Source organism: Aegilops tauschii, chromosome 5 (assembly GCF_002575655.3).
Source record: "Aegilops tauschii subsp. strangulata cultivar AL8/78 chromosome 5, Aet v6.0, whole genome shotgun sequence".
NCBI classification, from domain to species: domain Eukaryota; kingdom Viridiplantae; phylum Streptophyta; class Magnoliopsida; order Poales; family Poaceae; genus Aegilops; species Aegilops tauschii.
This window is the reverse complement of record NC_053039.3, coordinates 575804426-575820094: the sequence shown is the minus strand read 5'-3', so window position 1 is coordinate 575820094 and position 15669 is coordinate 575804426. Positions and strand designations below refer to the sequence as shown.

The following is a 15669-nucleotide window of genomic DNA, read 5'->3' as shown; positions in this document are numbered from 1 at the left end:
GCTCGCCCGCCAAGCTGTTGTATGTTGATGCAATATATGCGGATCAACACACAAGATACACAAATTTAAGCGCATCCCCTCGTCAAGAGAGGAGCTCCTTCCTAACTCCATAATTTATACACATCAAAAACAAAACTCCATAATTTGTAACAACTCGAACTAACAAACTTGATGATTTAAAGCACAAATGCAAAACAGATAAAAGAAAGCTCACAAAATTCACAAGAAACATATTTCACATAACAAGAGTAACAAGCCCTAGGGAGGATTATAAGGTTTCCTACCAGCTCAGCCCAGACCAAATTCAGTCACTTGATACATCATCATCATCATAATACAGTCATCAAATCTATAGACTAAACTAACAATTAAGGATCAACATCCATACTATATCATGCTCAGCACACGCACAAAATGTTTCACCGAGCACTAAACACATCCATCTAACCAACCAAACAGCCCGCAAGGCTCACCCGAGCACCTCTTGCGGCAAAATTCTCCCCTATCATCAACTAGCACCACAAATCTTGGAATCGCCGAACCGGAAATAAAATTACAGCCTCCTTTCACCACCACCACCACCACCCTGGAAGAAAACTCAGGCTCCGGGACATGGAGGCCTCTGGAGGCCTAATCGACCATCAAACTGGATTAGCAATGCAGTGCACAATCACAGAGCACTATGAGTCTACCATCTCATCTTGCAATTCGCTTGGGGCAATCAGCCCTGGGATGGCAAGCATCCGTTGCCTTTCCTTTTCTCTTTGTACCGCAGCCTCTTCCGCATACAGATCCTTGTTATCCTAAATAAGCCAGCCACAGTTAAACCATCAGAAGAGGAGCTTGCACAAAGTAACTTGTTACCAAAGCATTATACGGTTTCCAGATAGCTCCATTATGGGGTTATCATCAATCTTATGAGGGCATAACGAAATTTACCTGGGCTGAGAACTCCTTTGATTGCACCAGGAAGTCCCTGATATGGTTTTTGAAGCTTGGGAGGTCATGTCTCGAACCAAGGAGCCCATCAACAAACTTGGTCACCTGCGCAAGAAAATTTTGCCAGGTTCATAATGGCACCAAGTCAATGACAGGATAGCTGTATATTAGGATCATCATACCTCAGCTGCCGTCATGTTAGGAAATGATGCTCCAAGAAGTTTGATTGTGTAGTCCCGTACAAACATGGCATTAGATGGATATGATACCGTGGATGCATCCCATAGAGGTTCAGTTAGACCATCAACCTACATATTATCAAACCTAATCAAACAGATGCACACATACAAACACTAGATGTCATGATATTAATCATGCACAGGAAACATACCACACAAAACAAGTGTTGTAGCACCAAAACATGAAGTTTGAAGCCAGGCTTATGAAATGAATCTGTGAGAACTGCAAAAATCTCCTGCTCTATAGTCAAAAAATATGTTTTGTAGAACTGATTCGTGAATTCTGAAGCCTGCAATGCAGCCGTATCAAAGAGTTAGCTTCCAAAGAATTACATACAGCAAAGAAAGGATGGACCAGATGTTCTTGCCTGAAAATTCTTCAGAATTTCCAACAAAAGACTAAGACCAGTCTCGGCAATGTTTCTCTCTGTATGTCTAAATGCCCAGTTAATCGAATCAATCACAAGCTTCAATTGCTGAAACAAACAGTCCGATAATCAAATTAAAGAGAAGGAATTTGGGTTGCTGTATTAATAGATACCATCACAGGGCTAATAGTAGTAATTAAAAAAAGTTGTCACGAACCTGGCTGGAAAGCTGAATTAAAGCTTTGAAGCAATGGGTGCCGATAGCACGAAGTAGAGAGAAAAACTTGAGGCGGTGCTCAGGATAATCTTCGAAGTTTTTAGTAATCATCTGGCCAGACCGAACAATCAGTGAAATCTCGACGTGTAACTGAGTATGAACAGTAAAAACAAGGTTGTAATTCCTACCTCAAGGGTACACTGGAAAACAGCCTCGAATATACGAGGCACATCATCAAGCATTTCAGCTTTGTACCTTCAGTATAAATACAAAGATTAGAAATGATGGACAATAACAGCGCAGTATCAAATAACTGAATATGAAACCTAATGACTGACAGAAGAATCTTCATACAAGCTACAACTCACTAAGTAGAGGACATTTTAGTTGCCAGCTAGAGAAAAAATGGGTATCAAATTCAAGGCAATACTTGTTTATAATTGTTGCAAACAGGGACAGGACTTCAGATTCCCTTGCATCAGGCACATTTCTAGCATAATCACCAAGAATAGGATCCATCATTGGAGGAACAAACTGCTTCCCAAGGTGCGGTAGGTCTTCAGCTTTGTCCACAAATGTCTCAATCAATTTCAATGTTTCCCTCTTGATAGATCTGTTTGAAGTATTATATTATTATTCAGCAAGACAGATAAATGAAAAGAGAAGGATAGATATCAATGATTAATTACCTTAAGAGTTTTACAAATGACGACTTTGAGGCATAAGGCCCCCCTTCAGCAATAGTGCTTGATACAAGCTCGCTGTACATTCTGATACAAATAAGAGTTCCACAAAGGATGCATTAGATTGTGACACATTGCTCGTAACTTTGCACAACCTCAAACTATGACAACAAAATGGGGAGGCACAATGAGGAGCATTTTGGACTAGTATACAAGCAAATTTCGACTAGGGCTGAACCAGCACAATGTTTTGACAAGATTGGCTTGCCCCAGCTTAAAATTATCATGTACTCCATACTAGGCTGCCCAAGTTTACAGGACCAGGTGACACCAGGAAGGACCAGTCCAACGGAAGAGGTTATTTTTACTTCTCCAAGCCTAGCTCAAAACTTCGGAAGATGCTAACCAGCACCCTATAATACTATAAACATCATGTGGGATGCTAAAGAAAATACCTGTAAACTGTCAGCATGTCAAGGAAGATCAGTGAAATTTGTGGGAAAAAGTGTGGTCCAAGCGAAGTCGCAACACTTGTGTTTGTCTGCAATTGCAGATAGCAACATCATGTTAGTACCAAGAGAGCAATCACAAATAACATTACGTCCATACCACCCAGGGGGCAATTGCAAACATCATTCTCACCTTTAGCAACAAACTACTATTAGCAAATTTGTGAGGGTGTCACTAAGAACAGCATATACCATACTAATGCTAATTCATAGTCTCCATACAGGCTGGTTGGTAAAAATGTCAACTAAAAGCACTATAATTTTCTACGATAAAAACACTCTAGCAAGCCTGTGAGTTCAGGTATCAAGTGTGTTTATGGTGCATTTGGCAAGTCCAGATAACTATTCTGTGCACAAACCAAGTGTTCGGGAGACTGATCTTTTGGAGGAATGACATGCAACTGAGTTTGGTCGTCTAACAAATATCATTTCTTGAAGTATACCAACCACAATCTTATAGTGAATTTATAAACTAAGTAAAGAACTTCAAAGCAATAAACAGCCAACATCATTGTAGTTTACACTTGTAAAGCCACAATGATCAAATACAGCCTCGACTATTACCTGCAAGATGTTAAGAACAGATCTGATAACATCTTGGTTCTTCAGGATATCAATGCTTTGGCCTGCCTGTCCAATTATTTCTGCCCATTTCTGTCAAATCAAATCAGAAGATAACATTGTAAATACTATCCTTGAAAGAAAGCATGAAGAATGCAAAAGTTCATGGTAGAACCAAACCTGATTAGGAAGGCTCATCAATCTCTTCAGGTATTCATCCCTCTTAGTATTATCAGATTCAGCTTGAATCATGTGACCAACCTGAACAGTGAGCACAAAGGCACAAATAATATCAGATTCGACTTGAATCATGTGCTAGCCTGAACATTGAGCACAAAAGGGACAAATGGTAGTACAAGTGATAGCCTATCCTGGCTCAATTTGTTCAACATACCGATTCATAAAACGTATGAATCTGATGCGGCTCAAGATCAAGAATTGTCGTAGCAAGGTTGGTGAGCAGTTCAGAAACAAATGGTTCGTTCTCGCCCACCTGGGAAATAGCAGGAAATACAAAACAAATGGGCACGTAACTGGTGAGTATGGTATAGTATAAATGTGATGATGTGTGTCTAAATTGAGTTACCCACATGCGTTTAAGTAATACATAACTAGAAATAAATCAAAAGTCTATCAATTCACATACAGAATTGAAGACAAAAGCAATGTGATTAATAAATCTACCTGTTGTGTCACAAACTTGCGCTTGCATTTCTGAACAATTTTCAGGAATGTATCACACGCCATATCCTGCAACAAGCAGTGTGTTACATACATTACATACAGTAGGATAGGAAATGTAGCAGTTGAAGAGGTACTTAAAACTTTCTGCAAATGCAGAGGGAAGCACAACTATGCACAGCAACAAAAACAGAAGCAGCGGACTGTAGGCGACCACAAATACTAATAATATACTCCCTACAAGCCATATTACTTGTCGCAGCTTTAGTACAGCATTAGTATGGAGTACTAAATTTGTACTAAAGCTGCAACAATATGGATCGAAGGGAGTATGTGATGCACACTACAAGAATTTTCCTGTTCCAACTGAAGAAACTACATGTAAGTGCGTCACTGACCTGAACTCCAGGATGCATCTCATGCATGAACTCAAATAATTTGTTGACTACTGTCTTCAGAAACTTCCAATGAGCCCTGAGAAATCTTGGGTACTGTCCGACCACATACCTATTAATTCAAACATTGGATCAGCAAAGATATTCTTTTGATAATTGATAATTCCAAACATGAGAGAATTGAAGCAAACACGCACATGATGTTACTCGCAATAACAGCTTTGTTGTCTTTCCCCTTCGTGATTTCACAGAGATTTAGCAAATCACGAATAACCATCACCAAGAATCTGTTCTCCTGCAATGTGAAGTGAAGTTAGTAAAGCGCCAAGTCCTCCACAAGCATTTATCCAAACCAAATAAATGAGGATAATGACAGTGAACAAACCTGTTCCTCCACCATAGAACCAGATATTGATCCAATAGCCCAGCATAGAGTATTGAGGTTATTCCAACTCCAGTCTTCTCCATTCAATTGCTTAGTCAATTTCTTCAACATCTGGAATAACAAAAGTGTCAAGAGTTGTGGCTTAAATTCAAAAGGGCAGTAAATAGAAAACATAAGCAGGGCAACAAATGTATAAACAAAATAGATATTTGCTCCCTAGATACACAGACTGAACAGTCTCAAATGAATAATCGTGTTCATTGTCATTAATTGTATTAGTGTTTTAGCTCGATCTGATGTCATTTCAACATAAAGACAAAGGAGTGCAATTGTACCACATATACTGCAGACCAGCTCACAGTAGTGTATACTATGTGTTGCATAATTTCTGAAACTATAATGAAATAATGCGGAAAACTTGAATAGCATACCTGTTGCTCTGTATCCTCATGATCAAGATGGGACAAGTAGATCAGTGTTTCCCTCATGATCTAGTATTAGAATTAAAAAAGAAGTGTCACATCAGTTTTATGATAGACCTCATAAAGCACCACAGCAGCTTCACAATTTGTTACCAACCTTATATTGGACAAGGACATCATTATCCTTCATTGTTTCCCGTACAATATTGCCATTTTCATCTTCCACAATCAATACCTCTTCAGGCTTTGCCATCCGACAAATCATCAACATTCGTAACTTTGATAGTGGACTTGCATAAAGCTGCCTCCTTTGGTGAACAGCTGTACCAGTACCATCAACTCCAGGAATCATCTGGGCCTACAAGTTAAACATTGGTGTGACCAGAAGGATTTATAACTTGATTACGGAAAGAGTTCACAAAGCAAGAAACAGACATAGAACAAAATGCAGCACATGGATGGAAATATATCACAAGAACATAAGAAAATATCACCTCTGTTCCGAATTATAAACATTTTGGATATTTTAATATGGGGTACATATGGACTAAGATGAGCAAATGAACACACTAAAACACGTCTATATATATATATATATATATATATATATATATATATATATATATATATATATATATATACGATTTAGAAAGAAGTTAGAAGATCTTATAATTCAAAACGGAGGAAGTAGCATACATGATAGTTTTTTGACAAAATGCTTAAACTGAAAGCTGGATATATCTAAATCATTAGAAAATCACATGGACAGCTTTCCTAACAGAAACAAATTAAAAGCACCTGAAGCCCAATCATGCTTACAGCTGGTATTGCAGGCTCCATTTGATTGTGTGCTTCAAAAAGCTCCAAGACAAATACATTCCAGTAATCCAAACACACCTGTAAATAACCATCATGAGAATTACACCATGTTAATGTATATGCATGCTAAATCAAGTCTAATTTATTACCTTGAAAACTTCAGTGTCATCAACATATGATATTCCGATGAGGTACTCGAGACCAACAAGTAATGCAGCTCTATTTTCTGCAGATGCCTCCAGTATGCGTATATGATTCTGCATGCACCAGAAAGAAAGAGATTACCACAAAACAATGGATCACACCAAAGAACAGATTTCCTTCTTTTGTATCATTATTACTTATATTACCAACTAGCATATCTCTGTTTGTAGATCATGAAGTTTGAACGTGCAAAACAATGACAAATATTGTTATAAAAATCCATTTTGTGTTACAGCTGGGAACGTGGTGATAACAGAATTAGGATCCTTACATCATCTAAGAATATTTTATGAAAAAAAAAATCTCTCATCTACATGTCAAAGTTCATCTATACCAATTAATAGGGTACATCCATAATGTGATGGATCTGACCTTGAAGAAGGCAGTGAAGAAGAGTGCCAGATTTTGTATGAATGCTTGTTCTTCATTGGAACCATTAGCATACGCATTGGGAATTGTTCCAGGAGGAAGAATAGCCTAAACATTGGAGAGAGAAATCCATTAATAAGTGTTCAAACGAAAAGCTTTAGAAAGAATAAAAACATAGCTTTTTCCCTGAAATACATCATTCACCTGCAGCTGCAACATGAAAAATGTGTACATCTTCACATACTGCACGTTATAAAAATCACCGAACTGAAGAGCAGCAACCTGCAAAGAAGTCAAAACAATGTTGTGTCAATCTCAGGGTCTCTTTTCTGCCACTATTATGTGACGCAACACAGTGCAGCCTAATAATCAAACTAAAAGACAGAATGTCATTGCATTAATCCAACAGAATAGTTGGAAACAACGCGAAACTATAAATAGCTAACAATATGTTTTCTTTACCTCTGTCAGACACTGAAGTGTAAGGTTCCGATAGGCAGCCATAGGAAAGAACTTCAGCAGCGTCTCCAGCTAATAACCATCAAGGGAAAAATTGAGACGGATTTTCAAAGATAATGCTGAGATAAAAAATCTGGAGGAATGTAGAAAAAAGCAAAGTACCAATGGCGACTCAAAGATGAATCCAACAGGAATCCATGATAAGAAAGCATGAAGCGTAGCCAATGTAGCACGGATCAGCTCAGAACTTTGTGTTGCAGATAGGACATACAAACACAGCTCGTGGATGAGTCGAAATTCACTGTTTCACAAGAAGGAAAATTAGGACAGAAGAGCTAAAATAGTAGTCCAACTAAAGAGTAAAGAAGAGATAAAGAAGTAACGGAGTCTACTTCTACTCTATCAAATAAAAGCTGTTAGGCAGACACAAATGACAGATGGCCACAAACGAACCTGTTGAGTGAGGACTTGAGTTCTTTAATCTTCTGTTGTGTCATTTCACCTCTTGAAAAATCAAAAATTTCTTCACTTAAAAGCTGCAAATTATTTCATGGTTAATAATTGTTCTGATACATCAATTAAGCAGATGTGAATAGAAACACAGCTTGCCTTCAGTATAGCCATGCAGTTTTCACATATGGTTTCACTGCTCTTTGCTGCTGCAACAAGGTCAGGAATGAAGGATGTCCACCTGGCTGGCCACTCATGCTTCAGAACCTATTACGTTGGCCACAATTCAGAAAAAGTGGTTGTCAAATGCATTTATTCAGGTAACCGAAAAAAGTGAACGAGTTAAATGGATCAAGAAGTACTTACCTGCACCAATATAATGTTGAGCTTATTAACATAAAGCCTCTCTTGTCGAAAGGAAACCTCATTACTTGAGAGCTGGTAGAGTGCCAAAAGTGAACAGCGAAAAGAGTGCGTGAATCAGATTTATTTCATGAGAGAAATGACAAAGGTTTGCCATATCTAACAAAGAAGTTAATCCTTGCCTGAACAATCACATCAGATATGTAATTCTTTATGCCGTCACGTTGTTCAACCGGCAATGCGTTCCACCTGTACTTGATAACACTTTCAAGTACCTAAAATATATTTGTAAAATAATCAATACATGACAAGAACTAAACACAATAGCGTATGCAGCAAGCAGCTGCATGCACCTACATAATCATATTATATGGATCCAATAACCTCAACTGCACACAGCAAATGAAAGTCAAACAACAAAATATGGTGATCATTATAATATCTTGTGTTCCCTTAAATGTTCAAAATCATCACTACCCTAAAGGCTCAAAATTATCACTGCTCTAATAGCAAACACTACAACCATATATGTCAATTTTAAATATTTACAGTAGACTACCCGCCATGCACGAAAAGGACACCAACCAACATCACTCCATACAAGGTTTAGCACCAATAGCGTACATTTGTCAGTATTAACAACACGACAGATGGTTAATGTTCCTACTCATTTTGTCCATCTTGTGTGCAGATTTTGTACGGAAACAGAACAGTGCAGGGTAATGTGAACTGAAATGCAAGTAACTAAATCTCATACAAAGATGGCACCCAGAACGATTAGATATAATAGTAGTATACTTTGGCATGACAGGAGAAAAATAAACGCTACTAGCTACATAACTTGCTTATGGACCATCAACATTTATCCTTGCCCATTTCACCCTCTCTAAATCTGCTGTCATGGCGTCATCACCCATGTTTTTTTAGTTCAGTTTCAAGTCAAAATTAAAAATGATGGAAGAATTCCGCAAATATTCGAAGGACAACTATCCTGACCAGGTTTGAAATAAGCCCAAAAGAGGCAGAAGGAAAACAAGAGAAGACATAGTGTCTATCCCAGAAAACAACCTAAAGTATGTTTCTACGCTCGCAGACAAACCAGGTATCTTTTGGATCATTCTAACTTTAGTGTCGTCCAAAATTACACATACGGCAACGGCGCTTGAGCTCACACGCCAAAGCAGAATCCTATTAGACATCCATCTTTTCTACGCCATGGGATTTTCATGAAGCATACTGCATGTTCAAATGTGTTGAACCCTGAAAGCCAAGCGACTAGGCATTTTAACCGCTTAAATCCGGTTACGAGTTCGACAAGGAAAATATTAGCAGCGCCATTTCCTAATATAACCGGTGAACCACAATAGCAAGTGTAATTAATGGCCAGTGCTGGCAGTACTGAATGTAAAACATGCATGATGTAATCCAAGACCAGCTGCAGCCACGGCATCGATCAACCTTCATCCAGTTGTGAACTACCTTCTAAACTATTGAAATAAAAACATTCAGGAGCAGAAGCTTACTTGAAGGGCAAAGAACTTGGTGTTGAGGTTCTGGGAGTTCTGCAGGATGTGGACCACTTGCAGCCACATGTCAGGGTTGTTTTGCAGATCCCGCAGAATCAGATCAGCGGCACTCCTCTGAAACAAAGCAGCCCGTTTCAATCAGCAAAGGTAAAAGCAGGAACATAAACCACAGCGGTAGTAGCATAACCCCAGCGCTGCATCTACGCCTAGCATGCAATCGGTTTCCAGGTTGGAGAACTAGAAATAGTAGAAGATACAACAAACATGCAGCAGCAAGCATCGGCCCCCCTGCGGTGTATCCGGCCATTTCGGGCTGATGATCGCTGCTAATCCTACTCCACCCACCAAACCCTATCTCGCTACGAACCTTACCGCTGAAGTCCACCCCCGAACATCGGGCACATAGAGAACCCCCTGCGCTAGCGAGCGGAGTAACAACTACTAGTATCTATCAGATGGCCGGGAAGCCTGGGCGAACCAAACCCTAGGTCTCGGCTGGGACGCGGGCGGCGCTCGGCCGACCGGAACAGACTAGCAAACGCATGGGCTGGGGGGAGGGGGAGCCGGCGGCGGGGCTGGACGCGGTTACCTCCTCCTTAGATCCGGTGCCGTAGAAGGCGGCGACGGTGGCGTCGAGCACGGGGACGTCTATCGGCTGGCTCAGATCCCTCAGCTTCTCCGCCATGGCGGCGGGCGGGGGGAGCGCACCGGTGTGTCGGGGGTCGGGTGGGGGGCGGAGCGGGGGGAGCCGGGGCGGTCGCGGCGGCGGGAGGGGGCGGGGGGACGGAACCCTAGCGCGTCGGCGGTGGCGAGGGAGCGGCGGCGGCGAGGGGGTAGGGGATGGGGGGGAGGAAAGGGGGGGAGGATTTTTATTTTGGATTTTTGGTTTCGGGGGGTTTAAGAGGGAGCAGGGTTGCTGACAAACCACGCGAACCTCTCCCCTGCCGCGCAGACTGCGCGGTTAGGCCCCTGGGTGCTCTTCTATTTGCGATCGGGTCCCTCCCACCGTTCCTGCGCTGGCCCGATTCAAAAATGGAGGGTGGGGATGGGAACCTCCTCTCCCTCGGTCAGTGCACTCTATCCTTTTCCTTTTTTCCTTTTCTTTTTTTTTTGAAAAATGAGCCTATGGTTTTCTCCTGAAGGAAACCTTCTAGACTCGGTCGAGCACCGAGGCTCGTGTGCTTGGATCATCCCGGCATTGGTTTCGGCGTGTTTTTTAAACTTCGAATTGAGCAAGTCGCGATATAATCGTTGCATGTCGTGTGTGTTTTTTTACGCGAAGGTGCTTGGCTTGCCCCTTCAAAATTTTAAGAAGGGGTTACTTTATCTTGGACTTGGCGTCTAAGTTGGTGGCAACCGTAATAAAACCATGCCTCAAGGCCGAAGACGTTTTTCTATCAGATGTGGTGACAAGTCGGTCTTTTTCTTGGAGTGAGAGATGAGTCATTTGTAAACAGACCTCTCGTCTGCCTAGCCCCGTCCACTCACACTTAGCCCCCTACACTCTTTTCTTTTGATCGAGTCCATCCCTCCATCCATGCGCAAACTCAATTCAAAATGGATGTTGGGGATGAAACCTCCTCACTCAATGATATCCCTTTTCTTTTTTCTTTTTTTCTCTTTCTTTTGAACCTTTGTGTTTATCTCATAAACCTTTTAGGCTCAAGTTTTTAATGCTCGGTCATTCATATGCCAAGATTATCTCGGCATTGATTTCGATATGTTTTTGTGAACTTCTCCTTGGTCGTGTTGCACCAGTTGTGCAAAGTGTGTGTATATTTGCGTGAAAGTGCCTGAACCGCTCGCATTATCTAAGAGTTATCCGGCTTTCACCATACGTAAGAGCAACACGTTGGTTTCAATCATGTTGAAAAAAGTCAGAGTAGCCTCCCAAGCCAGTTAGAGCTGCATTTATCACCCTCCTGCCAAGCCCGGTGACCTACCCCCATAAAAGTTTGAAGGAGATGCTTTGTCATGGACTCAGCGTTCAAGTTAGTGGCAACCATGTCTCGAGGTTGACAACTGTCTTCGTATTAGACATGGATGGCGTGACAAATCGATCTTTTTGTGGAGTGTAAGATGATTCGTATTAAACAAAACAAATGGCGCAAATCGGGTATTTATTTATAAAATATTTGATCATATTAGCCCGTGTTAATTCAGACATTGATCACTTGTCTCGTGTTAGTCTGTAACCGATCATTGCCATGGGCATTCCAGTCTTTCAACATAAACTTAAATTTCAGGCATATTGATGGTCAAAGTCTAAGTCCATATGTAATTAAATTAATGTGGAGTTTAATGACAATTATGTTATAATTTGATCAACCGCGTGTTAGTACACCAACGACGTTCCCATGCCCATTGAGCCCCCACCCCCCACCCCACGTTTTCCCATTTTTCTGTTCGGGTCCCTCCCCATCCTCCCAGCGCAAACAAAATGAAGGGTGAAGATGGAACCTCTTTGGTGTGGAGCACCCCATGGACATCACCATGGATCCTACACCAACACCCTAAGTGGCATGGACCGATGACTAGAGGATGCGCACGTGCCATTGAAACTGAGGTTAATTCTCTCCTCTTTGAACCACCCTTACATTCATATGAGACATGGCTATTGCCTCAAACAAAGAATCCCTGCATACTCATGTAGCAAGGAAGCGACCACAAAGAAGCAAGGGAACAAGACTGAGCCATGGTGGAAGATGAGCAAGGAAAAAGAAGAAGAGAAGGTTGTCCATGCGCTACAGCCGGACATCCGGATTGCTAGATGAATGTCTGGCTAAGCCCAAATGAAATGGCTCCCTTGAGAGTCGACCGCTCTTTGTGTCCGAACTCAAGCCGAACATCTGGCTAGGTAACAGAAGCCTTGGCACTCAAGTCGGACGTCCGACTTGTTGTCCGTGAAGGAAATATGCCCTAGAGGCAATAATAAAGTTGTTATTTTATATTTCCTTATTCATGATAAATGTTCATTATTCATATGCTAGAATTGTATTGATCGGAAACCTTAATACATGTGTGAATACATAGACAAACACTATGTCCCTAGTGAGCCTCTACTTACTAGCTCGTTGATCAAAGATGGTTAAGGTTTCCTGACCATGTACATGAGTTGTCATTTGATAACAGGATCACATCATTAGGAGAATGATGTGATGGACAAGACCCATCCGTTAGCTTAGCATAATGATCGTTCAGTTTTATTGTTATTGCTTTCTTCATGTCAAATACATATTCCTTCGACTATGAGATTATGAAACTCCCGGATACCGGAGGAATGCGTTGTGTGCTATCAAACGTCATAACGTAACTAGGTGATTATAAAAATGCTCTACAGGTATCCCCGAAGGTGTTTGTTGAGTTGGCATAGATCAAGATTAGGATTTGTCATTCCGAGTTTTGGAGAGGTATCTCTGGGCCCTCTCGATAATACACATCATAAGCTTGCAAGCAAATGAGGTGATGTATTATGGAACGAGTAAAGAGACTTGCCGGTAATGAGATTAAACTATGTATGCAGATACCGACGATCGAATCTCGGGCAAGTAACATACCGATAGACAAAGGGAATAACGTATGTTGTCATAACGGTTCGACCGATAAAGATCTTCGTAGAATATATAGGAGCCAATATGAGCGTCCAGGTTCCGCTATTGGTTATTGACCGGAGAGGTGTCTCGGTCATGTCTACATAGTTCTCGAACCCGTAGGGTCCGCACGCTTAACGTTTGATGACGATATTGTATTATATGAGTTATGTGATTTGGTGACCAAATGTTGTTCGGAGTTCTGGATGAGATCACAAACATGAAGAGGAGTCTCGAAATGGTCGAGAGGTAAAGATTGATATATAGGACGATAGTATTCGGACACCGGAAGTGTTCCGGAGTGTATCGGGTAATTATCGGAGTACCGGGGGTTACCGAAACCCCCGGGGGGAAGATATGGGCCATAAGAGGGGAGCACACCAGCCCACAAGGGGTGGCGCCCCCCCCCCTTAGGCAGGAGGCCGAATTGGAGAAGGAAAAAAGGGGTTCAGCCCCTCCTTCTTTTCTCTCTTCCCCCTTCCCTTTCTTCTCCGGTGAAAAAAGGAAAGGGGGGGCGCCACTTGGGGAAACCCCAAGTAGGATTCGGATCCTACTTGGGGCGCCCCCTGGCTGCCTCTCCTCCCCTCCCACCTATATATATGTGGGGAAGGGGGCGCCTAGAACACACAGCATCAATTGTTAGCCGTGTGTGGCGCCCCCCTCCACAGTTTACACCCCCGGTCATACTTTCGTCGTGCTTAGGCGAAGCCCTGCGAGGATCACTACACCATCACCGTCACCACGCCGTCGTGCTGACGGAACTCATCTACTACCTCGACACCTTGCTGGATCAAGAAGGCGAGGGACGTCACCGAGCTGAACGTGTGCAGAACTCGGAGGTGCCGCACGTTCGGTGCTCGATCGGTGGAGCACGAAGAAAGTTCGACTACATCAACCGCATTGTGAAACGCTTCCGCTTACGGTCTACGAGGGTACGTAGACATACTCCCCCCCTTGTTTCTATGCATCTCCATGGACAGATCATTGCGTGTCCGTAGAATTTTTTTTGTTTTCCATGCAACGTTTCCCAGCAGTGGCATCAAAGCCAGGTCTATGCGTAGATGATATGCATGAGTAGAACACAAAGAGTTGTGGGTGGTGATAGTCATATTCTTACCACCAACGTCTTATTTTGATTCGATGGTATTGTGGGATGAAGCGGCACGGACCAACCTTACATGTCCACGCACATGAGACCAGTTCCACCGACGGACACGCAACTAGTTTTGCATAAAGGTGGCTGGCGGGTGTCTGTTTCTCCTACTTTAGTTGAATCGAATTTGACTGCGGCCGGTCCTTGAAGAAGGTTAAAACAGCGAACTTGATGAAACAGCAAACCGAGGCTCGTGTGCTTGGATCATCTCCGACATTGGTTTCACTGTGTTTTTTGAACTTCGCATTGAGTAAGTCGCGTTGTAATCGTTGCATGTCGTGTGTGTGTGTGTGTGTATTTTTACGCGAAGGTGCTCGGATTGCTCGCGTTATCTGAGAGTTGCCCTTTAGCTTTGTCCATGCGTAAGAGCGGGTTGTTGGTCTTTGTTGTGTTTTGAAGGCCGCACAAAACGGCCGCCCGAGCCGGTCAAAAGGTGGATTTATCGCCCTCCCGCCAAATCTGGTGGCTTGCCCCTTCAAAATTTCGAGAAGGCGTTACTTTGTCGTGGACTCGACGCCCAAGTTAGTGGCAACCGTAATAAAACCATGCCTCGAGGTCGAACACGGTTTTGTATCATATATGGACAGTGTTGAGAAGTCGGTCTTTTTTTTAGTGTGAGATGAGTCATTTGTAAACGGACATATCGTCTACCTAGCCCACGCCCACTCACACTTAGGCCGTACGCACTTTCCTATTTCTGATCGAGTCCATCCCTTCATCCATGCGCAAACTTAATTCAAAAGGGATGTTGGGAGTGGAACCTCCTCACTCAATGATATCCCTTTTTCTGTTTCCTTTTTTCTTTCTTTTAAACCTCTGTGTTTATCTCAGAAACCTTTTTAGGCTCAAGTTTTTAATGCTCGGCCGTTCATGTGCTAAGATTATCTCAGCAGTGATTGCGATATGCTTTTGTGAACTTCTCCTTGGTCGTGTTGCACCGTTTGTGCAATGTGCATGTATATGCGTGAAAGTGCCCGAACTGCTCACATTATCTGAGAGTTATTTGGATTTCACCATGCGTAAGAGCAACATGTTGGTTTCAATCGTGTTTAAAAAAAGTCAGAGTAGCCTCCCGAGCCAATCAGGGGGTGCATTTATAACCCTCCCGGCAAGCCCCGTGACCTACCCCCATCAAAGTTTGAAGTGTTGGAAATATGCCCTAGAGGCAATAATAAATTGGTTATTATTATATTTCCTTGTTCATGATAATCGTTTATTATCCATGCTAGAATTGTATTGATAGGAAACTCAGATACATGTGTGGATACATAGACAACACCATGTCCCTAGTAAGCCTCTAGTTGACTAGCTCGTTGATCAATAGATGGTTACGGTTT

At 42.1% G+C, this 15669-nt stretch overlaps 1 protein-coding gene across 2 annotated transcripts; it reads right to left on the bottom strand.

The window, feature by feature from the left end:
* Window positions 1-218: 218 nt before the first annotated feature.
* LOC109782518 (protein EXPORTIN 1A) lies at window positions 219-10473 on the bottom strand. Of its 2 annotated transcripts, none has more exons than XM_020341140.4 (31): window positions 10179-10473; window positions 9587-9703; window positions 8246-8338; window positions 8067-8138; window positions 7860-7967; window positions 7704-7786; window positions 7413-7551; window positions 7254-7322; window positions 6996-7073; window positions 6795-6899; window positions 6368-6475; window positions 6198-6296; window positions 5557-5757; window positions 5409-5468; window positions 4978-5088; window positions 4790-4887; window positions 4596-4704; window positions 4201-4266; window positions 3911-4009; window positions 3697-3777; window positions 3520-3609; window positions 2902-2987; window positions 2453-2533; window positions 2194-2376; window positions 1952-2018; window positions 1764-1874; window positions 1547-1654; window positions 1331-1468; window positions 1122-1247; window positions 940-1044; window positions 219-803 (listed from the first exon to the last, which is right to left on the bottom strand). In XM_020341140.4, the coding sequence occupies exons 1-31, from the start codon at window positions 10272-10274 to the stop codon at window positions 681-683; spliced, it is 3210 nt and encodes a 1069-aa protein (XP_020196729.1). In that variant the 5' UTR covers window positions 10275-10473; the 3' UTR covers window positions 219-680. The 2 variants fall into 2 exon arrangements, with proteins under 2 accessions (XP_020196729.1, XP_020196731.1); XM_020341142.4 differs by having other exon boundaries at window positions 6219-6296.
* Between the last annotated feature and the right edge of the window lie 5196 nt (window positions 10474-15669).